Genomic DNA, 25,448 nt, shown 5'->3' with positions numbered 1-25,448 from the left:
TTAGGCCAAGTTTCCGAGAGCGCCAGCTTTCTGGCCAGCTTAAAGCTGTCTTTCGTCAAGTTGGAGCTTTCGGCCAGTTTAAAAAGACTCGCGCCCGATGGCCAGAAGCTGAGTCGGTAACGCTCTGCGTCTGCGCGCAGTTCGAACAAGTAATAGACCCACCAGAAACACCATCCTAGTGCAGTGCTCAAGAGGGTAACTAAAAAACCCTAGAAGGCAGTGACTAAAAACCATTGAAAGCCGCAGCTTGTGTTTTTTGTGTTCAATAAAAGCTGCTAAAGAAAACGTTTAAGCCAAATAGCACACAGGTTTTTATCTTCTTCGGGCCATTGAGCAATTTTCCTCGAGGCATATTCAATAAGGAGTAAACAATTAATTCAATATTTAAGGCGTAAAAGGAAACCAGACACCAAGCCACCGGACTCTACGACCGTAAGTTTATGCAATCGCTTTTATTTCTATTATTTTCTGGCTTTTCGGTTTTTCACAACCCAAAAATTCGCCATGTCCGTTTCTGGCATTGAGGAAGCTCAAAAGATTTAACCAGCTTTGGGGCCGAAGTCTGCTGGAAATTTGCCATTGTCATAAGCCCAAGAAACGGAACTTTGTTCGGTCTTCTGATGGCTCAGGCCGATAAATTGTACTGCACTTTTTGCAATAGCTCCAATTCGATTCGTTTGTTTTTCTGGCCCACAACAACGTACGCCTCACGATTTCTGCTCTAGACACGTTTATAATATAAGTTACTGGCTGTATTTCTTTTTCCACACACATCAAAACGGTCACCCATTGTCTGGCATTTGACCACCGATGTGTTCGATTTTGTGCTCAATTACACAGTGTATTATTCGTCTGAAAAAGTACCCACATTAAGGTGTTAGACGATGCCAGTTCATTAAACGTCCATTACTGTAATAGGAAATTAGCCTGGTTTCTCCCTCAATTCCACCGCTTATTAGCCGCCACCTCGTTTCAACGGAAACGGGTGGAATTGTAAAAGACATAACACTTGAGCTTATTAATGGTGAGCACATTTCGTCTCTGAATCCGAATCGAGTCGAAATATCCGCTAGGTGCTAGGTTTGCTTTTCAGACAGAGTAGGAAGTCGCCAAGCAAACAAGCTCCATGTTCAAATAAATTAGAGTTAATGCTGTTCCATACAATTTGCAATATAATAAATAACAAAAGAATAATACATTTGAATAATGTCGTTCAGAGTGATTCCCAATATTATTCACAGAATTCCACTCATTAACCCATTTATAGAAATTAACATAATCAAGGATTAGTCATGCAAAATACCGAACTCCCCAAAATGTAGAAAACCCTAAAATCAAAGCCAACAAAAAATTTCTTATTAAATGCATTGAACCCAAGTTTTAAAGTCAAACGGATTCTGTAAAAAACAAAGCGCTTATTATGCAATCTAACCATGAAAGTAAACATATTGAAATTTATAAGTCATGACGAGGTCGTCGAAATATTGCACCCAAAAGTGATTCCCAAAAATTCAAAGGTAATACAAGTATTCACCAAAAGCTTAAACCTAAAAAGCCAAACAACTTCCACATTCTCCCAAACAATTCAACAAATTTCAAGTAATTCCACAAAAGCGTGCTCACACATTTTTGCCTGAACCCATTAAAAAGAGTTCGCTTGCAAAGATAATTTCTTGATTTGCATATCGTATTCGATGTTCGTTTTAGGGCCTTTAAATTTCGCTTGTTTTCTCTGTACTTCTTTTTATTGGCGAGAGCAAATTAAAGTAGGCGGCGATGATCCATCAAATTTTATTGAGGGCAAACAGTGGCCGGCGAAGGGAAGGTATCGCTGGCTAGGAGCAAGTCGGGGATCGTCGGGGATCGTCGGGGGCAATGGGATTAAGTGAACATGGATCGGGGTGCTTTGACCGAATGACACCCACGCTTAGCTTTCTTTTCTGTAGTTGCTGGCCAAAAACTCCAAAGACTCCAAAAAGACACACAAAACTGTTTGCACACACCAGTCCCGTAGATTTTTTAAAGTCATGTTCAAATGTCAGCGGCAGATAAAAATTTGTATGTCTCCATGTTTTGGAAGCGTGCTGTCGCCGCTTTATCTGCTGCCAACATTTTGCTGGGCCCAAAAGTGAGAGAAAATCCGAAAAACCGTCCAGAGTTTGCCAAGCCTGTTGCTTGTTTGGCTTTTGTTGCTCCTCTTCAGAGACATCGATTGACTTTGGCTGCCTGTTGTGTGTGCGCCCTCGATTGTCTGCTCCCCTTTTGGGCATTTTGGCATTCGACCATTCAATGTATCTGCAGCATGTGCCCCCCGTTCCTGAAGTCTCTGCCTTTTGCCATTTAAACGGCTTTGGCTGGGCTTTATTTGTTTACAATTCGTTATGGCACATTGCCAGGCCAGAGCAGCCACGAGCGTGAGCCAACATAAGTCGCAAAATGGGACAAATTTTGAATGCTTTTCGGGGAAGTTTCCTGGGAAGCGGAATTAGCATATTGAGAAATGATTGAATGTGCACTGGAGAAAATGGAATGGATGGGATTGCTTATTTTGCTCGCTAGAACGCTATTTTGTATTGTTCTTTTATAAAAAGTTGGGGATTGGTTTTCAGAACCATATATTGTTATTTGTTGGCCTCAAGAAAAATTTGATGTATCATTGCCGCCCTAATTTCCTCTTGTGAATAAAATGAATCACAGAAGAAAAAAGGCTAATTTCAAAGACCCGAATATCGAAGCCGGTGAGCCAATAAAGAAATTCGCAAGCGAACTCATTTTTACGGGCTCAGACCTTTTTATTTGTACGTACTTTTATTTTGGAAGTACTTATAATTTGTCGAATTGTTTGGGAGAAAAGTGGAAGTTGTTTGGCTTTAAGCCCAACTATTTTTGGTAAATTTTTTAATAACTTCGAATTTTTAGGATTCTTTTGTATGGAATATTACGGCGACTTGACTTATTTATATCAATATCTTTTCTTTTATAATTTGATTGCATAAGGAGTGTAATATTCTCATCAGATTCCTCTGAGCCTAACAAATAATAGCATAACTGTGCTGAGATATTTCTTCGATTGGGATTTCTTAGCCCAAGCATCACCCCATTATCGACAATCGCGCTGCCCTGGGCGGCTCACAAAGTCCTATCCGACAAGCGTGAGAAATCCGGGGAAAACATCAATTACAGCACAACCCTGTTAACAAATTCACTCATTTAGCAATGAAACTAAAAGTGTTGTTACTGTCTGCGGACCACAAAGCCGAACTCTTGAAATGGCAACCCACTTGACAGGCAGCTCCTGAAACAACGCCGTTCGGAGCCGAGCTGGCCACCTTATATTTTTACCTCTTTTTTGCATCCGCCTCGGGCCGCCGAATAGATGTGGATGCCGCAGATGCGACTGCGGCTTTTTGCCTTATCCAGCACGTAACCAGCGATCAATCAAGACTCTCATCTGGGGTCTTTGACAATCGCCGGAATGATGCGCGCGCAATTGCAGAATTTCACTCGGAGCTTAATTGTACGAGTACGGACTGTACGAACAGTACGAGTGCCACGTAATTGGCACCGCCAAGGGTATTACATGCAGTTGCCGCAACTTTTGCCCAGCGAAATGCAACAAAATGTTGTAAATATTCAATCACGTAGTTCGTGCAACAACGGGCCCGGGCGGCCAAAAAACAAAATTTAAATAAATTATGTAAAACGCTTTTGTTCAGCTTTCCACCGAAACTCGAAGAAAAATGGGAAATTTATAGGTTTTGTGTGGTATTTCCGTTTCTGTTTCTGGGGGAAAAATCCATTGTAAGTCGTGCCGGTCAATGCCATCGCATTGAGTTATACTGTGAAATTCTCTGGAAGTAATAATAGCAGCAAACAAATAAAACTGCAATTATCTATATTGCAGATGTACGCGAGTTCGATTTTATTGTTATAAGCCGATGGCTTAGAGATTTTGATCAATATTGACGAGAGTCAGCCGATTGTTTTAAGCCTGTAAACTACAAACTGCGGAATTGCCAGGGGAAATCCGGGACGCTGCTAGCGATAAAAGAATCTTTAAGTGTTAGTTAGCGAACAGATGCCAGGAATCTTTTCAAAGCAAACACGTCAGTCCGCTAGCCTGACCGGCGTCAGCAGAGGTGCATTAACTAAATATTGCCTACTAACATTTAACAATTACGTGATGAAGCATGACACGGTAGAAACAAAAACAACATCGACTGCAGTGCCAACAACTGCCAGCGAATTCTCACACAAAACATTCGCACATTGTTGATGCCGCGTTGACAACTGACTGGGGCACAGGCAAAGGCGAAGACATCCAACGTGCAACGCAGAAGTCACAAAAAGAAGTGGAAAGCAATTGCAATCATAGGTTAAGTAGCGACGTTTTTAGCACCCTAACTAAGCAATTTTATTAGAAGGGTTTCTTAATTATAAGAAAACACTTTTAAATAAATATTTTATCCCGAAAACTAGAAAAGCATCTAAGTATCTGTGATATCTTCCATTTATTTTTAGTTGAATTTTGATAGTTATGCTCCTACTAGTGCTTTTCAAACCCTTGGTTATTACCTAACATTTTAAAAAAAATATTTAAATATTGAAGGGGCCTTCATAGATTTATCGAGTTCCAAAACTAAATTAAAGATATAAAATAATTATTTTATTATATGTAGAATATCAATATGCTGTTCGTTTTTCGGATCAAAAAATCCTAACAGACACGACCTAAGGCAAGGGTACAGAAACACAGGGCCAGAAAAGAGCAAAGTGGCTCGCAGTCTGACGCCGAGTTGGTGCATTTCTACGAGTATCTGCCACCACGCGCATGACGAATGAAAGTGAAAATAGGAAGTCAAGAGGTGGCCAAGGAGCCATGAGACCGGCAACAACAACGGCCACTCAGACTTTGAGTCAGACATTGGCCAAGTTGGCCATACGTTGCGCGGCAGTTTCCTCCAGTTTGGCTGCGAATGCAATTGCCGCCAGTTGCTGGTTGCTAGTTGCTAGTTGCCATTGCAGTCGCAGGTTGCAGGTTGCAGTCTCCAGCTTTAGCCCGAGCTCCAGTTCCAGTTGCTTTAGTTTGCCACACTCGCTGGTTTCTTGGCCAATTTCTAATGCCCAAAACAGCCGGAGACGGCTGCGTAATACCGATGCGGGGGATCCCGGGGGCTCTGTTTGGTTTGCCGGCTCGTTATCCTCTGCAGACCGCGATGCCGGCGTTAATTTATGGCCTCGCTCTTGGCCAGATCCCCCGATCCCCCAAATGACCAGCTTTATTTATTAACTTTTTCTCAAATGTATTTCAACTGGCTGTCGCCTTTTTGCGTTTACCGGGCTTTTCTCTAGATTATTCATACACCTTGCCAGCTAGGGGCCGCCTGTCAATTTGACGCCCGAACGTGAACAACTTTATGGTTCGTTTTTACTTTGTCTGTGTCTCTATGTTTTCGTACGCCCCTTCTTCAGCACGTTTACCGTTAGTTATTGATTTCGAGCAAAGTAGTAAAACCGCGAAATCAAAGCAAACCCGTTCCCGCTCAAAGTCGGAGGTCCATTGGCCAAATTAATCACTCCAATTTGCCGCAATGTGTTGAGCATTAAATTTGTTATAGTTTTTAGACGCTTATTATGCGCTTTATCTACCGGCCGGGGAAGTGGGAAATTGCCGGCTGAAATCGATGTGGAGTTTTTAAAAAATATTTGAATAGTTTATTGGTTTTCAAGCAATAATTTGATGAAGTGGTTAATGCGACTAATGGCATTTTCAAAAAGCTTTGGGACAGTTCTTGCGTTTGATCTAATTTATTTAATTTCTGAAGATGAAAATTGTCTTCTTGGACAATTAGTATCACCTTTTTTGGGGACTTAAAAAGTTAAAATTATAATATTTTACAAATATTTGTATATTGTTTAAAACGGAACTATAACTTGGCAGTATTTTTAAAAGCCCATACTGGAATCTTCTGACAAAGAGAGATTAAATCCCACCCCATCCACAGGTGCCCCTTACACAACTCAGCCAAAATCACATGGCTTATCTGGCGCCTTTGTAGTGGCACGCATAAATTGCATTACTTCATGATTATTATTCTAATAAATGCGCGGTTCCCACATTAATAGGCACCCGAAAACCAAGCTAAGCCCAAACATATGGCAGAAGCAGCACCGAGATAACTGTATAACAAGGCCCAAAACCAAGCCCCTATCGGCGGTATTGTTCACACTGACTGACTGCCTGATTGACTAACTGACTGACTGGCTGACTGGCTGACTGACAGCTCAAAGAAACCTTCAAACGTAGCAATGAAGACAATGCCAAGCTATATCAATGAAGTTATCGTACGAGTGCCAAACAAACCACAAGAAGACAACTGCAACGCGAGTCGGTTTTAATCGACGCGCGGTCCGCTTCAGTGCCCAAGATATTATGCACCAGCTTTGCATCCGATAAAGGTGTAAGTAAAAACAAGCTGTAATTATGACAACTCCATTGATAATCTCGTCAGATAGCTTACGCAGGAAGTGTGAACAATCAGATGATAACAAGAAAAATGTCGTTGGCTGATTATGTAACTGTCAACATATTCTCACCATTAAATAACAATCCAATGACTGCGTAAAATTGTGTCACAGTACTTATTTGTTAGTAAAGTAACCCTAAGGTTGCTGGCATTTTTCTTGCTTTTACCAAAGTAGTAAGCAATATTATTAATTTTGAGGAAAACAAATAGTTTTTGTGTGACATAAATTGCCTGATTTGCAACATTTACTTTTAAGTTTATTTAACATCTTGCCTATGGGTAATGATTTTTCCTTGTAACGACGCAATCTGAATCTAAATTTTAGCTCTCCCGATTTTGCATCCCTATGATTTTCCCAAAAACTACCACGAGTGCCACTCAGAAGTGAAGCAAAATCCGCTTGCAACGCAAACTTGCCCGAACAACTTTTAATTTTCTGAGTGCTGCACGACTTTTGCACGCGTTTTTCCCGGCGTTTGAAGTTCGCATGCTGCAACTGTTGTTACCTGGCTTTTACGAGCCTGCTGGAAAACTGGCTGCGAGGTCAACTGCCTCTCTTTTCGATTTTCCACGCTCGCGTGAGTTGCGTATGTTCTCCGACTTTGTTGTGACTAGTTTTCATTTGTTGTTTCGTTGCTTTGCCCTAGCTCCGATTCACTTTCGAGGCATCCTTCAACTTTAAAAGCGAAAGACACCGAAATGCAATTGAAATGAATGAAAAATCGTGTTCCAAATGTCAGATGCGAGCCCCGTTGTGGCACCCGAACCCAAAAACAGACGAACTGTAGCAATTGCATGATCTTCTCGATCTCCGCTTAGGTGATTCTCTTGTTTCACTCTCGGTTTACGCTTCGACTTCGGTTTCTGTTTCTGTTTCAATTACCTTTTTGCTTTGTTTTTCGGCTTTCTGTTTTTGGATGGATACAAATTGCAATTTGATTGCTTCAAGCTGTTCGAGTTAATTGAGGTCAAAAGCGTTGTCAGCATCTTCCAAAAATGCACTGATTCGGGGATCGGTTTGGTTTCGGCTTGGGTTTTATTTTGGGCGCTAATTAACCGCCCAAAAAGGAGTGTGAAGAGCAATGTTAGAGGCAAACAATTAACATTTCTCAGCCGCCTAAAAGGAGCCTAGAACGGACCCCGCTTTGCCGAGCTCCCAGCTGCTCTAGAGTCAATCTGTTCAACCCCGGCGGTCATTAATCGACCACCGACGAGACGGACAAATGACATAATTATATTGCACATTACTCAACCGTCGTTGGCTACCGTAATCCCATCCAGCCTCATTGCTTCTGTTTTAGGCACAGACCAAGCGGCAATTTCGAAATTTCAAATAGGAAAGAAAAGATTGCCAACCAGACATTTTTGGCCGCTTGGGGCTAAGGTCATGTGAAACTATGCAGCAGAAGCAGCCTCTGAATGAACAAAAGCCGCGCTCGGATGATGAGCTATGACTTCTGTCTGTCCGCCTGGCTGTTTGGCCTTTCGGTAATTGCCAATGCTGGCGGCAGTTGCTGTTTGTTTGCCAAATGGCCAAGAAATAAAAAGTATCTCTTGATTTCAATTTCATTTGGGCTTGCTTTTTCGAGACGCTTTTCGGTGTGCATTGAGACGGACGACGCCGCCCATTGTCTCGGTGGGTACTCTTATTAATTACAGTGCCGTGGCTGGAGCATTACTTTGATAATTTTCAGTCTTTGTCTCAATGGGCAAGGTTAAACAGGAGTTCATGTTGTGGTTTTTAAAAATTTTATGACTTTGCCCTTTGGCTTTGCGTTTAATCAACTGGAAATTAAAAAATTAAATGAGCAAATAGATAATTAAAGCCATTTTTTATATATTGGAAAATTATTTTCTGATTTAGTTGCTAATTGCATTACGACTCCTCTGACGCGTACATTATAGTCTGATTCATTTTCGAGAATCGAAAGACTAAGAACACGAGCTTGTTAGATTTGGGATCGAGGTTTTTACTCTTTCGATTCCAACATTGTAATTTAGAAAGTTCGTTTTCGTTTTTTAACCTACATATGTCGCAATCCTAATTTATAATTTATAAAATTAGTGGGTATCTTTATCAATAAATACCTAAAGTATTCTGCGCCTATGTTCATTTAACTTGGTTATCACCACAAACTTATAATCTTATAATTAGTAGTACATAATAAACTTTTCTCGGGTTCTGACGGTTACATTTTTAACATTTTTAGTCCATCAAGATGTCCGCCAGCCCCTCAGCCTGCGATTGTTTGGTGGGCGTGCCCACTGGACCCACCCTCGCCTCCACTTGTGGCGGAAGTGCCTTCATGCTGTTCATGGGCCTGCTGGAGGTCTTCATCCGCTCCCAGTGTGATCTGGAGGATCCCTGCGGCCGGGCAAGCTCTAGGGTAAGTGATAAATATCCATGGCCACAAAAATGGCCACCCTTATAACACACCATTTCCATTACTTTTGCAGTTTCGATCGGAGCCGGACTACGAGTACGATTTCATTGTCATTGGCGGCGGCTCGGCGGGCTCTGTGGTTGCCTCCCGACTCTCCGAGGTGCCCCAGTGGAAGGTGCTGCTGATCGAAGCCGGTAAGGGATGTTGCCCCAGCAACTCATATACACAAAGCTATTTCCAGCAACATAAACTCACGCTGCTCACGGGCAATTAGAGGCGCGTTATGTGGCATTTGTTTAGAAGTAATTGAAGCTCAACAGCGGCAACAACTGCAACAATGGCAGCAACACTAATGCCACTTGGGCAAGACTCGGCGGCAAAGAAGCAACCGCAACTGCCACGAGCATTATGTAAACTAAGCAAGCTGCCACCTCGGCTCGAAGGCAATCTTGGCCCATGCAAATATCTTTCCTCTTTATAGGACTTGGCTCCGCTTCGAGCTGTTAGCCCGCTTACAAAGCCTGAAAGGTTTTTCCTTTTCGTTTCGCTTGACTTGGTTTTTTGCGTTCAATAATTGTTGTTGCTCACCGCTTTTTTATGAATGAATAACGAATCAGGCAACACACGTGAATCTCTTTCACGAATGTAGGTGTCTTGCAAATGTATTCAATTCTAATTATCCGTGTCGGCGTTCAATGCAGTGCATTCACTTTGCCTTAATTAGGCGCAAAAATGCGGCAATCTCGGCTAAGAGGTTTTTTAGCACTGCATAATTTTAAATTTTATCGAATTGTGCTTTCTGAAGCACGAGTTTGTTAATAGCCCAGTAACCAGATATTATAATGCGAAATATCAATTAGACCAACTGAGTTCACCCATTAATTTTATTTCAAATTTATTACTTTAATATTTAGCTGTTTGAGCTGCATAAATTATAATTCTAAATATTAGAGACTTTAAGAAACTAATAAAATTCTTTACCTTGCAACGAAATAAATATTTTATCGACAAGTAAGACGTTAAGGTATATCTTATCTGTCCCAAAGCTAGGAAAAAAAGTCATTGATCATAGCTTTTTCGTGTCTTCCACTAACGTCTTAATAAGAAAACGAAGTGCTTGGAAAATCACTTTAAAAGTCCCTGGGCCTGGGAAAGCATTCTAATGGCTCCATTAAAACTGCCCTATCAGCATTCTCGGCTCTGCTTGGCTTACATTGTGTGTCTCCCTTAGTTTTCCAATTTTTGCGCAAAGTAATTGTTATTATAGCGACACTTTTTACGCCTTGTCACTAATTACACTAATTACGAGCCGAAAAACGCAGAAGAGAAACACATTCGAAGTTGTCAATGCGTTGGCGTTAATTATAAGACAATGCCTGGGGCCGGAGTGCAATTAGTCGTGGCCATTACCAGGCTTATTATACGGCCGGCCATATCACTGTGAGCAGATAAGTCCCGGCTAAAGTGGCCTTTGTTTCGACTAAGCCGCAGAAGCTTAATTCTTGCTTGACATTAGACATGCAACTCGTCAAATTTAGTCAATGCCAGAAGCATGCCGAAAAAAAGACTAAAGGTTGCTTTGATTGAAGAAGTCAACCCGGTGCCTGGCACACTGACCCCTGGAATGACCTCGCGGGTTAATGGATATTCTTTTCGCCCAGCACGTGTTTTAAATTCGAGCTAGAACCGGGTTGCTAAAACTATATTCTGAATGTGTACTTATTGTCACCGCAAACCATCGCCACACTTGGATAAACCGTGCACTCATAACAAACTCGAATATTTTTGGCAGAGTTATGTGGTTAATATTTATGAAAAGTTGTTCAACTCGGTCCAGACTGCAACTTGTTTATTTGCCAAGCTTTTATTCTAAGCTAATTAGAATGCGTATTCCCGGTGTTAATTGTTCTCTCTTATCCCGTCGCGTAAACACCAAGGAACGCATTTGTTTTTGTTTGCGCGACACAGACGTATGTTAAGACCGGCCGCAGAACAAGTTATTAACAATTTGGGGAACATATATAACGCCCGTACTCAATGAATCAGAGTATCACCGGTATTTGCTTTTCTTTCTTAATTTTGGCTATTTTGTTTAATTTTCTTTTGTTGAAACTCCAAGTTAAATTATTACTTCGGAGCTGTGCGGTCACATTTTTTCGGCTCCCACGCTATGGTTAGCAATCAAAGATTCCACTTGAATCGATTTAATTAACTAGAGTCGTGGGCTCAGCGCAACGGAAATTCTAGAACGCTGATTGGGCCAATATACTAATTATAATGGATTGCCTGGGTTAAGCGAAAGCGTGCCTCGAGTGTCCCGAACCCAAATGGGGCTGCCCCCCAAGAGCTGAAGGTTGAATCGGAGTTTGTTTGAACTGCTTCTTAATGGGCAGTTAGGGTCTATTAATCAAGACTCACGACCAGTTATTCGAAGTATCTCGGTGCTGGTGGATAGGTGAATATCTATTACCTTATTCGGTAGGAATTTAGCATTTAAACCGAACAAATTTCGCGACTTCCTACTAATGGGAATTAATTATTAAATATTATAAAACAATTTCGAAAGGTTCAAGTAGTTCTTGAAGTTAAATAAACAATATTCTTAACGCAATATGTGCAGAAAGCATTTTATGTTCTGAAAATCGAATCTTAGTTATCGCCATAAATACAAACTTTAATGATGGCCATAAAATGTTTATTACTTGCTTAAGAAATATGAACATAAAGAAGTTCATCGAGTATAACTTTTATGCAATAAATATTTCTTAAACAGAGGGACACATTCTATACTCATGCTATACAAATATATAGGTAGTTAGCACGGCACAGCAATATTCATTATTTCATTCTACTGATCACTTGAAGCTCGTTAATAGTCAAATTATGCATTAACTCGTGGTCTAATTATTCAAACGTTGATTAAATAATTTGTTATCAAGTTGTGTTCAAAAGGAGTCAAATCAACAACCAATTCTCGGATCAAAATCTAACACATATTGGCAATCGCGTAATAAAATCAGCAGGCAACCAAATTATATATCACCAAAAATATAATATTTGAAATACACTTTTTACTTACGATATCTTCACACTTTTCCAGGTGGCGATGAGCCTGTGGGAGCCCAGATTCCCTCGATGTTCCTTAACTTCATTGGCAGTGACATCGACTACCGCTACAACACGGAGCCGGAGCGGATGGCTTGTCTGTCCTCGATGGAGCAGCGCTGCTACTGGCCGCGCGGCAAAGTCCTTGGAGGAACATCAGTGATGAACGGCATGATGTACATCCGTGGCAACCGCGAGGACTACGACGACTGGGCAGCCCAAGGAAATCCGGGCTGGGCCTACAACGACGTGCTTCCGTTCTTCAAAAAGTCGGAGGACAACCTGGAACTGGATGACGTGGGCACGGAGTATCACGCCAAGGGCGGTCTGCTGCCCGTGGGCAAGTTCCCCTACAATCCACCTTTGTCCTACGCCATTCTCAAGGCCGGCGAGGAGATGGGCTTCTCTGTGCAGGATCTCAATGGTCAGAACTCCACCGGATTCATGATTGCCCAGATGACGGCCCGTAATGGCATCAGATACAGCTCGGCTAGGGCCTTCCTGCGACCAGCACGCATGCGCAACAACCTGCACATCCTGCTGAACACCACGGCCACCAAGATCCTCATCCATCCGCACACCAAGAATGTATTGGGAGTGGAAGTTAGCGACCAGTTCGGCAGCATGCGTAAAATCCTGGTAAAGAAAGAGGTGATTCTGAGTGCTGGAGCTGTTAACTCCCCGCAGATCCTGCTTCTGAGTGGTGTGGGTCCCAAGGACGAACTGCAGCAGGTGAACGTGAGAACCGTGCACCATCTTCCAGGTGTGGGCAAGAACCTGCACAACCACGTGGCCTACTTTACGAACTTCTTCATCGACGATGCGGATACGGCTCCACTAAATTGGGCCACGGCCATGGAGTACTTGCTGTTCCGCGATGGTCTTATGTCCGGAACAGGCATTTCGGATGTGACCGGTAAGCTGGCCACTCGCTGGGCCGATAGGCCGGATCTACCCGATCTCCAGCTGTACTTCGGCGGCTACCTCGCCAGTTGTGCTCGCACAGGACAGGTGGGCGAGTTACTTTCGAACAACTCCCGCTCCATACAGATCTTCCCAGCTGTTCTGAATCCCCGCTCGCGCGGGTACATTGGCCTAAAGTCCGCCGACCCTTTGGATCCGCCGCGTATTGTGGCCAATTACCTGACCGACGAGCGCGATGTGAAGACCCTGGTGGAGGGCATCAAGTTCGCCATCCGTCTGTCGAAAACTACGCCGCTGAAGCAGTACGGCATGCGACTGGACACGACGGTGGTCAAGGGATGCGAGGCGCCCACCTTCGGAAGCGATGCCTACTGGGAGTGCGCAGTGAGGCAGAACACGGGTCCGGAGAATCACCAGGCGGGCTCCTGCAAAATGGGTCCCAGCCACGATCCCATGGCAGTGGTCAACCACGAGTTGCGGGTCCATGGCATCCGAGGACTCCGCGTGATGGACACCAGCATAATGCCCAAGGTCACCGCAGGGAACACACATGCACCCGCCGTGATGATCGCCGAGAAGGGCGCCTACCTCCTGAAGAGGGCCTGGGGCGCCAAGGTCTGACGCGTGGATGCGACGTGGACGTTGCATAGAGTAATTTAATCAGAATCAGAGCGAAAATTACTGCAAGTAAAAATTAAGCGAAATTATTATTAAGGCCCCAGATTCAAAACTAAACCTTTCCATGTACCACCTTGGTCTAATCTAATTTAATCCGATCCAATCCCAACCGAAGGCTTCTCACTCTAGGCACACCCCGTTGCGCAATCTCCAATATGTTCCCTATAAGATAACAGGCTACTCTTAAACTAACTACTGTGACCCACTGAATACGCAGTCGAACTTCTTTGGCTGCACATTTTACTACAATTACAACTCAATAATTCTTGAAAGTTTATGATTTTGGCTTGGTATTTTTTTATTTTTTTATTAAACCCAAATTTAGATTTAATAAATACATTATTTTTCAATTTACTTTAAATAGGCACAGTTTAAGTTAGAGAAGTTCGACCATATAGATTTCGTTTAATGTTCGCTTTATATTGAACGTTTAGTTGACCAATTAAAACTACACTTAAACTACGTACGTAATTGATGTGGACCCATTGAGCATGCAAATTTTGCGTGTCGCTCGTCGGTATCTTTATCAACTACATTTAATCTATATAATTCTTGTGACCCATTGACAATGTAAATTTCGTTTATCGTTCATTTTGCAATTGCATGGATGAATGATGTCCTATATTTCTGTATACGCGTTTATTGCATGTATTTATTGTTCGATTAAAGTGCAACAATTTAGTTTAACTACCAAACAATCTCGCGAATCTGTCAACACTTAGCGCACGATCAGCGATAATCACTATATATAGAACGCTAAAGTCCTCCTACCAATCAGTCTTGCAAAATGTTTCGATCATTTTATTTGGTAGGAGTGCTGTATCTGGTTTGGGTGGCTGCCCAGGACATCGTGCCCGATGATCCGGAAGTGCAGATGCAAATGCACTCCATGTTCTACACAGCACGAGTTGCCTGTGCGGACGAGAACATGATTCCATACGGTAGATACTTTGTCATAAAAACTCTCTATAGTTATTCAGTTTAGTCTACTACAAAATTATCGGTAATTGATCAATCACTGAAAATGTTAGTTTCTTTTGTGCGAAATTTATTCAAAGCCCAATTTATTGGTACTCAATTTCCGGAAGTAAAGCATCAAATTGTTCTAACTGTGCATGGCACGATCAAGCTTATTGTACACGAGAGTATCAGAACTATAAAAGGGAAGACAGTAAAGGCCTTTAGGCATTCCGCTCTCAAAATGTATTCCGGGTTAGTTCAAACTTGTGTTGTCTTCGCTTTCCTGAGCCTCAGTCAGAGTTGCGTGAGGGCCCTTCAGGATCACGCCAAGGATAACGGCGATATTTTCATAATAAACTATGATAGCTTTGATGGCGATGTGGATGACATAACCACGACTACTCCAGCTCCAAAAGAAGCTGACTTTGTAGATTTCGAAGAGGTGAATCGGAACTGCAATGCTAGTTTTATAACGTCATCGAGTGAGTGCGGGATATGCTGTCAAGGATAACTAAGGCAATGTGTGACTTCTTTGGTTTCTTTCAGCCAATGTGTTACAATTTAATAGCACGGGTGAATTGCCGGAAGACAAGGACAAAGCAACCAGCATGGTAGGTGGCTATTGAAGATCCTCTGCCTCGCTCTTCTCACAGGTTTCTTGCAGTGCTATTTCAACTGTTTTTTCGAAAAGTCCGGCTTAATGACGGACTATAAGTTAAATACGGATCTGGTGCGCAAATATGTTTGGCCAGCTACCGGTGATTCCATTGAGGCTTGTGAAGCCGAAGGCAGTAAGTGTTATAAGCCGGACGTGTTGAAAAATTTCCTTAAATCCTTAATCTGAATTTCCCAGAGGATGAGACAAATGCTTGCGTGCGGGGCTATGCCATCGTCAAGTGTGTCGTCATCAGAGCCCTTACGGATGCCAGGAACAAGCCCACCGTTTGAGTATCAGCAAAGTCACCCTCTTGGACTATTCAGTAAAATGTATAATATTAACGTTACAAAACCAAAAATGCTACGACCAATGCACCTAGTTGGCTATAAACCGCAGGCACACGCAACTCCTCCGCTGTTTTTCTACTCCTAATATCACGTATCCTCGTTGCCATCGCACGTGGTGTTTCTGAGCAGGCGGCTCAGCCGCTTGCCGATAGGCTTGGGGTACTGGTTATTTTTCAGCAGGAACTCCTTGGACTGGTGCTCCACGGCTCCGTTGTCCAGTTGGAACTTGCAAAGTGTGTGCAACGGGCGCACGAGCGTTTGCCGCAGCTCTGGCCGAGATTCGAGCACGGCCAGGCACTGGGCCGCGGTCTCCAGGGTACTGAGGCATCCCTCGGTGGGTTGGGTGCGGATGATGTAGTCACTAATGCCCACAGCGATGAGCTTCACCTGCCGTAGGCGGTGCAGAGCTGGACTGCTGGCATAGATTGCCTTGGCCTGTGGCCAGGTGCCATCGATGAGCACCAGGGTATAGGGGCCGGCGCTGCGGTCCACCTCCTCCAGCGGTACCGAATCCCTGCTGGGATACAGGAGTAACGTTTGGGGAGAGTCAAGGATCCCCTGCAGGTCGGCGTGGTTTTTGTTGGGAAAACGCTTGCCCTTGTAGACCACACATTTCCCCGGCTCCAGTCCCAACTGGAGCATCAGAGCTGTGCGCAGCGATCTCTTCTCCTCGGCGGGGTGTTGCAGGATCACAATCTGCGAAGCCACCACTTCCGGCGGGCGCGGTAGAGCCGGACACCAGCAAACAACCACCGGTCGTCTGTAAAAGATATCACCATACATATAACATGAGATTTCAGTGGAGGATTCCCCATTTTACCACTCACTTGCACTTCTCGCACTTGTCGCGTCTGTTGGGCGGGTCGGCGCTGATGCCCACGAGATCCTGCCAGGCTTCATCCTCCATCCTTGTAATTGATTAAATTAATTAAATTCAAAGTGATGTTCTGCTCAAGAAAGTCGCAATCGCAGAACCCTTTTGCAACCAGGTGGCAACGCCGGGCGCCACATGGCAGACATAACGCGCCTGTCTTTGAATCAGCTGTTTAGCGGGTAGGCAAATCTGTGTTCATGGGGGACCTAATTGAGAACTCTTTAAGTTTTGAACAAATTGTACCATATATATCCTAGATACTAACTAATTAAATTGATAAAAAAAATGTAATATTGTTTGTGTAAACTTAAGTCTACCATATGCAAATGAAAACCACTAACCAATCCACAATAAGCACACATCTCAAACTCTCCCACGCATAAACATTGCAGTTCAGCTTTCTGTTTTCTATTTAGGTTTTGTACATGAATTAAACTAATAGTTAGGCTTAAAGTTTTAAAGACCGTAGCATAATTTAAGCAAAATGCAGAGTATAGGCTGGACGCTGATTATGAAACGAGGCTGCTTCTGCCGCAAGGAGACTCTGAACATCAACGGTTCCCGGTACACAATCCGCGACAGGCTGGCGGCTGGGTTTGTACCACATAAGCTTCACTATCTCCTCGGGAATATCTAATCTCTGGGTGTCTGTGCAGGGGCTTCAGCCTGATCGACCTTGGGGAAAATGCCTCCACGCGACGCAGCTACGCGATAAAGCGCATCACCTGCCACAGCATCGACGACCAGAACATAGCGCTGCGGGAAATCGAAAACTGTCGCAAAATCGACTCGGAAAACGTCATCCGGGTAGTGGACTACGAGCTGAAAGGCCAGGCAGACATCGTCATCAACACAACTAGCACCTTGTACATCGTTCTGCCCTATTACAAGCACGGATCTCTAGCGGACCACCTGCAGCTGCGATCGCGGAAACAGGACCACATGCCCGAGGCCCAGATCCTGCAGATCTTCCTGGGCGTCTGCGAGGGTTTGAAGGCCATTCACGAGGCCAAGCCGGTGCCGCTAGCCCACCGTGATCTAAAAACGGCCAACATATGTCTGTCAGACTCATTTGAGCCCATAATTGTGGATCTCGGCTCCATGACGGAAGCCCGCCTGCAGATTGTAGGCAAGGCGGATGCCCAGTTGTTGCAGGACGAGGCCGAGGAGAGGAGTTCCATCGTCTACCGGGCTCCAGAGCTATTTACCGTGAAAACGTACTGCACCATTGATGAGCGGACGGATATATGGGTACATGAATATACCATGTGTATACAATTTTATGATAAACATGTTTGATCCAATATTTCAGAGCCTTGGTTGTGTACTATTTGCAATGTGCTACTTTAACTCACCCTACGATCCCGTCTACGAGCGAGGTGACAGCGTCGCTTTGGCTGTGCTCAGCGGTCACGTAAACATTCCAGAGGATTCCATCTACACTGAGGTAAGATAATAGATCCCTACCTTAATGGAGTTCAATGTATTTTAAATTTATATCCAGGACATGCACGATTTGATCAACTACATGCTGCGCACCGATCCCATGGAACGACCGTTCATATTTAGCGTCATTGAAAGGACCCACGATCTGATACAGAAACTGGAGGGTCGCTTGTAGCTCCCACTCACCGGATTCCAACGCGTCCATACGCATTTCACCGAACTAGATATACCGCAAACTGTTTTTTGACTACGTATTATTGTAAAATAATTTTAAACCTGCGGAGATTTTGTGAAATTATGTGTAATTAATCTAGTTTTTGTTGTTTTTCTTTTTACTGGAGCTAGTGATCGTCTCGCGTGGGACCTGGACAGTTGCTATCGAGATCTTCGGCGTCCTCGTAGTGCGTTCCACACCAATAGCAGAAGGTATACGCGGTGCGCAGGTAGCCAGTGAGGAGTTCTAGTTGCTCCGATGGAGTGTATGGTTCCTCCTTGGGGGGCTCCTCCTTTTTAGGCTCTTCCTCGCTTTCGGATCCGTCTTCCTCCTTTGGTTTAGGTGGCCAAAAGAAGTCCAGATCTGGTTCTGTAACTCCAGACTTGAGATCCAACGATTCGCAGGTCTGCTGGCACCGCGTTATGTCGTACTGGAGCTTGCGTTCTTCTGCTTTGTGGGTCGCCCGCCTTCTATAAGCCTCGGTGCTGATTTCTTCACGGGATTCGATGCCGGCCTTGCTGAAGAGATGGGACCTCCGCAATTCCTGCCTCTTAAAAGCCAACTCGGCTACTGCTGCCTCGCGTCCTAGGCCTCCACGACCGCTCTTTATGGTAATTCCCACGGGTTCCGTTCGTGCATCCGGTTGTTTGCCCAATCCTGAGCCCGCTTTATAGCCCATTTTGGCCAGCAACTGGAAACCTTTGTTGTCTGCGGAGAGGGGTTTGTTGAGGGACTGCTGAAGCCGATCATTATCCACTTTTCCTGAGGCAGCGGTTGCCTCTCGTTGACGCTTCTTCAGCTCCTCGTTTTTGGTCTCGACTTCAATCTGCCGCTTCTTGCCTCGAATCTGCACCAGGCTGGGCCGCACATCCTGCAGGCTGATTGGGAAACATGGTAACGTTGATTCTTTCTGAAACTTAATTTCATCTCACCCAGCCAGAAACTTATCGGACATATAATCTTCCTCCTCGTCAGACATTTGTTTACAAAAAAATTAAACTTTATTTACGCTGTGATTTTCAGTATGACCGTGGCAGGTGCGGCGAAAAATGCATGTTTAGGCTAGTTCAAAACACTGCAAGCCAAATAGTTTTGTGCATTTGCTAGATGGACATTATTTTACACAAATGGTGTTATGACAAAATAATTGAAAAACTAACTATTAACATTATTGTCATTTCCGTTCCTCTCACAAGAATAAATACTTCACAACGCGGAAATTAAATTCACGCGGCTTATTAACAACACATGCATATCATTCAAAAATTTAGTATTTATCTAAGAACAGAAAGCATAACATACTGAAATTCCAAACATTAAAAAGAGAGTTGCCAGCACTCCACCAGCTGCTGCTCTTCGCTGGCAAGTGGACAGTTCCCTTAGCTCCCATGTGCTCGGCGAGTTCCTAAGACAACATTTTTGAAGTTTAAGTAAAAATCAGTTAAAACCGGAGCAATGGGTGCAGTAAGTAAGTAAAATAATCACCTAAAACAATTAATGACATAATCCTATTTAGAAAAAGGTGAAAATCAGCTCGGTGAAGCGAGCCGCTCACTTGAAATCAAAGAAAACACCATTGTCGAAGCAGCAACAACAAAAGCAGAAGCAGAAACGCGATCAACTGAGTTCCAAACGCGAACAGGGCCAAAATATATTCTCCCAGAAGGCGAGGAAGCGCGACAATTTGGCCCAGCGCAAGAAGTACAATAAACTAGCCTCCTTGGGACTGGACCCTCTAGAGGAAGACAACGAAGATGGCGACGATCAGATGCTCGATAACGTGGCAGACATGCTGGATGGCGATGATCTCGCCCTGCTGCATGCTAACAAACGTAAGCGGAAGGCCAAGCCGACCAGCGAGGCGGACGAGGACCTGGGGCAATCAATAGGCTTGGAAAAGGCCTACGCCTCGGACACCAAAAAAGAGCAAGCGGCGCAGAAAATTAAGCTGGATCTGCTGCCAATCAAGTCAAGGGATGGTCAAATCATCACCCGCACCACAGAGGTGGACTACCTGCCGAAGCCAAAGCAAAAAAAGAAGAACGAAGAGGAGGAGGAAGAAGACTCTGAGGAAGTTGAAGAAGGGGAAACGGAGTACGAGGACAGCGATGACGACGTGGTAAACGACGTCGAAGCGCCCTCCGCAGTTCCCGTCCAAAAACTTATCTCCACCACCGATCTGCTTATTGCCCGCCAGCAAGAGATTGAGCGCCAAAAGTATCGCATTGGAATCATTTGCTCCGGTCTGCTCGAAAAACCAGAGGATAAGATGCGCAACTTCCATGCTTTATACGAACTCATGGACGAAATTAACCCAGCTAGCCGGCAGGCCAACCTCATGGCCGTGAGAAAGCTGGCTATAATTTCTGTCACCGAGATCTTTAAAGACATCTTGCCGGAGTATCGAGTGGGTCAGGTTGACACCAAGATGCAGACGCTGCGAAAGGCCACCCTAGACCGTGTGACCTTTGAAAACGCTCTGCTTCAGCAGTTCAAGAAGTTCCTGCAGAAATTGGAGCAGATCACGGCGCAGGTGAACAGGAGAGGCGGTCTACGGACGCCCCAGACCGTCAAATTGGCCACGGTGGCGGTGCAGTGCATGTGTGATCTGTTGGTGGCCCATCCCTACTTCAACTACGTCCAAAACATTGCCCAGCTGCTGGTCTACATGCTAAACTGCAATTATCTGGAGATGCGAACAGCGGTCAACCAGTGCTTTCGCACAGTTTTTTCCAACGACAAGCGACTGGAGATGACCCTCTTTATAGTGCGACGCATAAACCATCTAATTAAAACCAAGCAGAACAATGTTCATGTAGAGTGTATTACCTGTTTGATGGGTCTGAAGATCAAGAACGTAAACCTCGACGCGGAGAAGGAGAACGAGCTAAAGCAAAAGAAGCTAGAGTCACATCGTCAACGCCTGCTGAGTTTGTCCAAGAAAGAGCGGAAGAGGCGAAAGAAGCTTACCGAGGTTAACAGGGAACTGGAGGAGACCCGTGCCGAGGAGAATAAGCAAGACAAGCACCAGAAGCTCACCGAGATCATCAAAATGGTGTTTACCATCTATTTCCGCGTGCTAAAGAACGATCCCACATCGCGAGTACTGAGCGCCATTTTAGAGGGTTTGGCAGAGTAAGTGGTTATGGTTAATCTCATTCCTTGAACCTGCTTTTATTTATTTATTTATTACTTTTTAGATTTGCGCATGTTATTAATTTGGAATTTTTCTCTGATCTAATCGATGTGCTCAACCGCATTTTGGAGGATCAAGAAGAGCTGGGTTATCGGGAGAGATTGCACTGCGTCCAGACCATATTCGTTATCCTTTCTGGTCAGGGTGAAGTCCTTAACATCGACCCAATCAGATTCTACCAGCACTTCTACCGGAATATGCTCGCCGTTCAGGCGGGCAAGAATCACGACGACTTTACTATTATCCTTCGAACTCTTGATGAGGTGCTGGTGAAGCGACGTCGAAATATGAGCCAACAGCGTCTAATGGCCTTCGTGAAGCGGTTGCTCACTGGAAGTCTGCATTTGCTTCATAACGGCACCTTGGCCACACTGGGCACCATTAAACAGACCTTCCAGCTCACTTCCGTGCTGGACAATCTATTGGATACGGATACCAGCATCGGTTCAGGACGGTATGACCCTGAGCTGGACGATCCCGAGTATTGCAATGCGGCCAGCACAGCGCTGTATGAGCTCGCTCTTCTGGCACGTCACTATCATCCTACCGTGCGACGCATGGCAGTCCACATTGCCCACGGAGTTCCTGCGTCTGGCGAGGGAGCCCTGCCCACGGAAATCGGCAAGCTGTAAATAATCATGGAATTTTGGGTATATTTGTGATTCTGACCAATTATTTATTGTTTTAGCACCTCTCACGAACTGTTCACGCAATACGACAGCACACAGATGGCTTTTAATCCAACGATACCGCTGCCAAAGGCTGGGCAGGCGAAACTAAAGAAGGGAAAACATTTGTATATCCGGTCGGACTTCAAACAGGAGTACGGAAAACTGTTGCGAGACGCCAAAGTTTCACAAAAGAAGGGGAAGCATAATTTACAAATTGATTTTTTTAGTGCACTACAATAATTGTTAAATTAAATATGAAACCTCAACAAACTAAAATCAATGTTGCTTTTATATATTCCAGCGTCCTACTTTAGTTCGAACGTAATTAAAAGCTACTGATGATAAAAATGATTCAACATTTGCTTTAGTTAAGTACCCACCCTTTACGGTTTTTTTGTTAGAAGTTATTTTTAGTATATTTTAAAGAATGGGTTTAAGAACTAATTACACAGATCTATGTTGGGAGCTCCAAACATACTATACAGAGGCTAAATCTAGGGTCGCTAAGTCTAATGCCATAAAACCGGGTACAGGAGCCAGGGTTCGCCAGGGTCTTGATGTCTATGCAGAGGTGCCTCCACGCTGCCGTTGTCCAACGCTGGCCGGTGGCAAATATTCTCGGTTGCCACCTGTCACCAACGGAGACTGCGACTGTTGGCCGAAGGCAGCCACTGAGTTCTCCTGAAGAGAACCGGCGGCGGTGGCCAGTAGACCGACAGCAGCTCCAGACGGCGGCAATCGACTGCCTCCGGTGGTTGGGACGATGGCGGGTCGAAGGACGGCACCAGCGCCATACGGGCTCTGAGCCGGAGCGACTGGTGTGGGCGAAGCCGAAGGATAGGACCCCCGTCCGGAATTGTAGCCTGCCACCTGGGGCACGCCGGTCGCTCGAAGGGTTCCGGCGGTGGCGACAGGTGTCCCAAAGGCAGTGGTGGAAGCGGCAGCCGGACGATAGGCATTATTAGCGGTTGCGGCTCCCAGGTTGGCGCCACTTCCTCCAGAGTAATCATAAATGTACGCATTATTCGCGTATAAGCTGGGTGCCGAGACACAGTCGTATTGGTTCCACCACACGCAGACCAGCGTCTCCTGGCTGAACACCGTGCCGTTGGGGCAGAGAAAGGAGTACGTGCGGTTAAGGGCGCAGATGTGGAAGACCTGACACTGCGCCTCGATGTCCGCATAGTAACCGGGCAGGGGCTGTTGCGAGCAGTCGAAGTTGGTCCGCGGCACCTGGGCGTAAATGGGATAATCTACTCCAGGTACACCCGGAATAGCCGAGTAGTCGCCTTCGCCATCGTTGTAGTCCCCGCTGTCTCCAGTTCCACTAGTAACTCGAATAGGAGAGCCACCGGGAGTATTACCGTACTGAGAAGTCTGTGGTCCATAGGGTCCACCTCGAGATGACGGAGTAGGTAGTCCTCCAGACGAAGTTCTCCTTTGCTGGCTAACGGTGTTACTGGCTCCCACAACGGCAGGAGCTCCAAAAGCCGTGGTGGCCTGACCGCTGGGTGTAAATCCAACCGCAGGTGAGGGAAACAATCCCGCCCCATATGCCGTGGTTGCCGGTGCGGGGGTCAGTGGAATGGCCGAGGCCGTGGGGTACGGTCCAGGAGTCAAGCGACCTCCAGCGGTGGCCCCTCCCACATTGGCCACCTCGGGACGCCCATAGTTGTAGCCACTTTGAGCCTGCCAAAAAAAAAAATTTCAACTTAGGAGTGGAGACTTTCAGGAGCGTCCTCAAAGCTCACCTGCACCTGCAACTGGGCCAAGCCGCCGCTCCAGAGCAGCACCAGAACTGGAATTATTAAACGGGCCAACATTAACGCTTTCTAATAGTTTGGGGAATCTGGCGAAGATCTGCTCCGAGCTGTGGAACCGCCGACGCACCAAATGGAAATGAACGCCCTGCCAGCCATCGATGGCGATGGCAGCAAAGAGTTTCGCAGCCCATATTAAGGCCAAGTACGTCGCGATTCTGGGCGCTGATAGCGCGTCTTAGACGGTTCTGCACCGCGATCTTTATTTATCAGCTTCCTACTCCCAAGTTGCGGGCACCGTGGTTTCAGGTCTAACTTGAGTGTATCTCTTACTGAAGCATTTGGAATATAACAGATTTGAGGAGAAACGGTTCGGAGTTTTGTATACCAAGGTTCAGATAATATTGCCAAGCAAAATTTATAATTTAATAATAATATTAATAAAGGATCCAAAAAAATGTATTAAGTTTTTAAGTATCTGAAAGTTCTTATTACCCCTTAGCAAGTTGTGAAACAGTTACTCAATAACACAATTTGATTAATGTTGTACACCAGAAGTATTAATAGTGGTAATGTCGTTATGTATGGCATTCTCTAGAAAACCGCCAGTAAGGGTAATTAAACTTTTAAAACGTTTTCTTTTTTGCAATTGCATTGCTTACTACATTTTTCTTCTGAGTAGACTTTTTAGACCCAAAATTCCACGGTGCCAATTGCAGAAATAACGCACCGCAACATCAATTGGCTGCCAAGAATTGCGGCAGCCGGTGGGCCGAAGGCAAGACGCATGCCTCGTAAATATGCAAGGCAGCAAAAAGTTAGACAGACAGACGCCCTCCAAAGGAAGTGCTAATAGTGCTGGGAATGATGGGGCGGACAGCCGATCGCTCGTCACTGTTGAGTTACGCGCCGCAGTGGGTTGGGTCTGGGTCATCTAGTCCGACTTGTTGGCCAACTCACCTGCCGCGACGCACGAGCAGCGTTGCAGGGGCACTTGCATCATGCCGGAGAGGATTCCGTAGCACTGAATTACTATTCTAGTGAGATGTCCTACTAATCCTTTCGCCCGACGACCTGTGAACTGTCCAAAACTTGAGAAGCAACTGCGGGCCAACCTAGAACGCTGTTAGAAATTTATACCAAACTGAAAGCCCGACTTGGATGCGGCATCTTTGCCATATTTATGTGGCAGCTGCCCCAAAGACCGACGACAGTTCGTCAGTTCGTTTGTGCCTGCGCTTTAGCAGATTTACGACGCTGGATTATCCATTGTTCGGGGACGGCGGCCAGTTATCAGAATTCATATATCAGCGCGACCCTACATGACGTATACGTAATATAAGTTACGTATTCATCAATTCAATATTATGGCCTTTTCAAGTGCAATGTAATTTCAATACGACTCTACTTGTCCTTGAGAGCGGCAAATTCGTTTTTCTTATAAATGCACTCAGTAGCAATGACAAAAATATTTAAATTTCGCCTGATTACACGATCGCTCGACCTCCCCATTGATTTATATTAGAGCCGGGAAACGCAAAAGCCAGTCGATTTGTGTCAAGGCGGTCTGTGATGGGCTCTTGGGATTACTTGAAACCCCAGCTAATGTCAGTAGTAATGATTTAATCAGTTAGCTTCAACCCCTTGCATTCATCTCCCATTAGTCTCCCGTCCTATAAGACACGTCGATTGATCTTTTTTATT

General features: G+C 44.9%; 7 protein-coding genes across 10 annotated transcripts; 4 read left to right on the top strand and 3 right to left on the bottom strand.

The window, feature by feature from the left end:
• Nucleotides 1–108: 108 nt before the first annotated feature.
• LOC108027401 (glucose dehydrogenase [FAD, quinone]) lies at nt 109–14,316 on the top strand. Of its 3 annotated transcripts, none has more exons than XM_044091012.2 (4): nt 109–432; nt 8,738–8,914; nt 8,985–9,105; nt 12,012–14,316. In XM_044091012.2, the coding sequence occupies exons 2-4, from the start codon at nt 8,747–8,749 to the stop codon at nt 13,598–13,600; spliced, it is 1,878 nt and encodes a 625-aa protein (XP_043946947.1). In that variant the 5' UTR covers nt 109–432; nt 8,738–8,746; the 3' UTR covers nt 13,601–14,316. The 3 variants fall into 3 exon arrangements, with proteins under 3 accessions (XP_043946947.1, XP_043946948.1, XP_050744304.1); XM_044091013.2 differs by having other exon boundaries at nt 12,012–13,595; XM_050888347.1 differs by lacking the exons at nt 109–432; nt 8,738–8,914; nt 8,985–9,105 and adding an exon at nt 2,672–2,738.
• A 57-nt stretch (nt 14,317–14,373) lies between these two features.
• On the top strand, nt 14,374–15,642 carry LOC108027364 (general odorant-binding protein 84a). 2 transcript variants are annotated; one of them, XM_017098788.3, is made up of 5 exons: nt 14,374–14,559; nt 14,836–15,060; nt 15,125–15,189; nt 15,243–15,369; nt 15,432–15,642. In XM_017098788.3, exons 1-5 carry the CDS (start codon nt 14,406–14,408, stop codon nt 15,524–15,526), a joined length of 666 nt encoding a protein of 221 aa, XP_016954277.1. In that variant the 5' UTR covers nt 14,374–14,405; the 3' UTR covers nt 15,527–15,642. The 2 variants fall into 2 exon arrangements, with proteins under 2 accessions (XP_016954277.1, XP_016954276.1); XM_017098787.3 differs by lacking the exon at nt 14,836–15,060.
• LOC108027363 (tRNA-uridine aminocarboxypropyltransferase 2) lies at nt 15,547–16,588 on the bottom strand. Its single transcript, XM_017098785.3, has 2 exons — nt 16,411–16,588; nt 15,547–16,343 (listed from the first exon to the last, which is right to left on the bottom strand). Exons 1-2 carry the CDS (start codon nt 16,488–16,490, stop codon nt 15,671–15,673), a joined length of 753 nt encoding a protein of 250 aa, XP_016954274.1. The 5' UTR covers nt 16,491–16,588; the 3' UTR covers nt 15,547–15,670.
• Nucleotides 16,589–16,757: 169 nt separating this feature from the next.
• On the top strand, nt 16,758–18,216 carry LOC108027361 (serine/threonine-protein kinase 16). Its single transcript, XM_017098783.3, has 4 exons — nt 16,758–17,051; nt 17,114–17,708; nt 17,770–17,904; nt 17,962–18,216. Exons 1-4 carry the CDS (start codon nt 16,942–16,944, stop codon nt 18,076–18,078), a joined length of 957 nt encoding a protein of 318 aa, XP_016954272.1. The 5' UTR covers nt 16,758–16,941; the 3' UTR covers nt 18,079–18,216.
• Nucleotides 18,141–19,160, bottom strand: LOC108027362 (G patch domain-containing protein 11). Its single transcript, XM_017098784.3, has 2 exons — nt 19,050–19,160; nt 18,141–18,995 (listed from the first exon to the last, which is right to left on the bottom strand). Exons 1-2 carry the CDS (start codon nt 19,094–19,096, stop codon nt 18,245–18,247), a joined length of 798 nt encoding a protein of 265 aa, XP_016954273.1. The 5' UTR covers nt 19,097–19,160; the 3' UTR covers nt 18,141–18,244.
• Nucleotides 19,161–19,449: 289 nt separating this feature from the next.
• On the top strand, nt 19,450–22,260 carry LOC108027374 (nucleolar complex protein 3 homolog). Its single transcript, XM_017098801.3, has 4 exons — nt 19,450–19,581; nt 19,634–21,252; nt 21,318–21,941; nt 22,002–22,260. Exons 1-4 carry the CDS (start codon nt 19,573–19,575, stop codon nt 22,222–22,224), a joined length of 2,475 nt encoding a protein of 824 aa, XP_016954290.1. The 5' UTR covers nt 19,450–19,572; the 3' UTR covers nt 22,225–22,260.
• A 142-nt stretch (nt 22,261–22,402) lies between these two features.
• LOC108027375 (uncharacterized) lies at nt 22,403–24,847 on the bottom strand. The gene is made up of 3 exons (XM_017098802.3): nt 24,705–24,847; nt 23,736–23,782; nt 22,403–23,673 (listed from the first exon to the last, which is right to left on the bottom strand). The coding sequence occupies exons 1-3, from the start codon at nt 24,745–24,747 to the stop codon at nt 22,546–22,548; spliced, it is 1,218 nt and encodes a 405-aa protein (XP_016954291.1). The 5' UTR covers nt 24,748–24,847; the 3' UTR covers nt 22,403–22,545.
• Nucleotides 24,848–25,448: the final 601 nt, after the last annotated feature.

Source organism: Drosophila biarmipes, chromosome 3R (assembly GCF_025231255.1).
Source record: "Drosophila biarmipes strain raj3 chromosome 3R, RU_DBia_V1.1, whole genome shotgun sequence".
Taxonomy (NCBI): domain Eukaryota; kingdom Metazoa; phylum Arthropoda; class Insecta; order Diptera; family Drosophilidae; genus Drosophila; species Drosophila biarmipes.
Note: the sequence above shows the minus strand (reverse complement) of the source record. Positions and strands in the feature narration are given on the sequence as shown.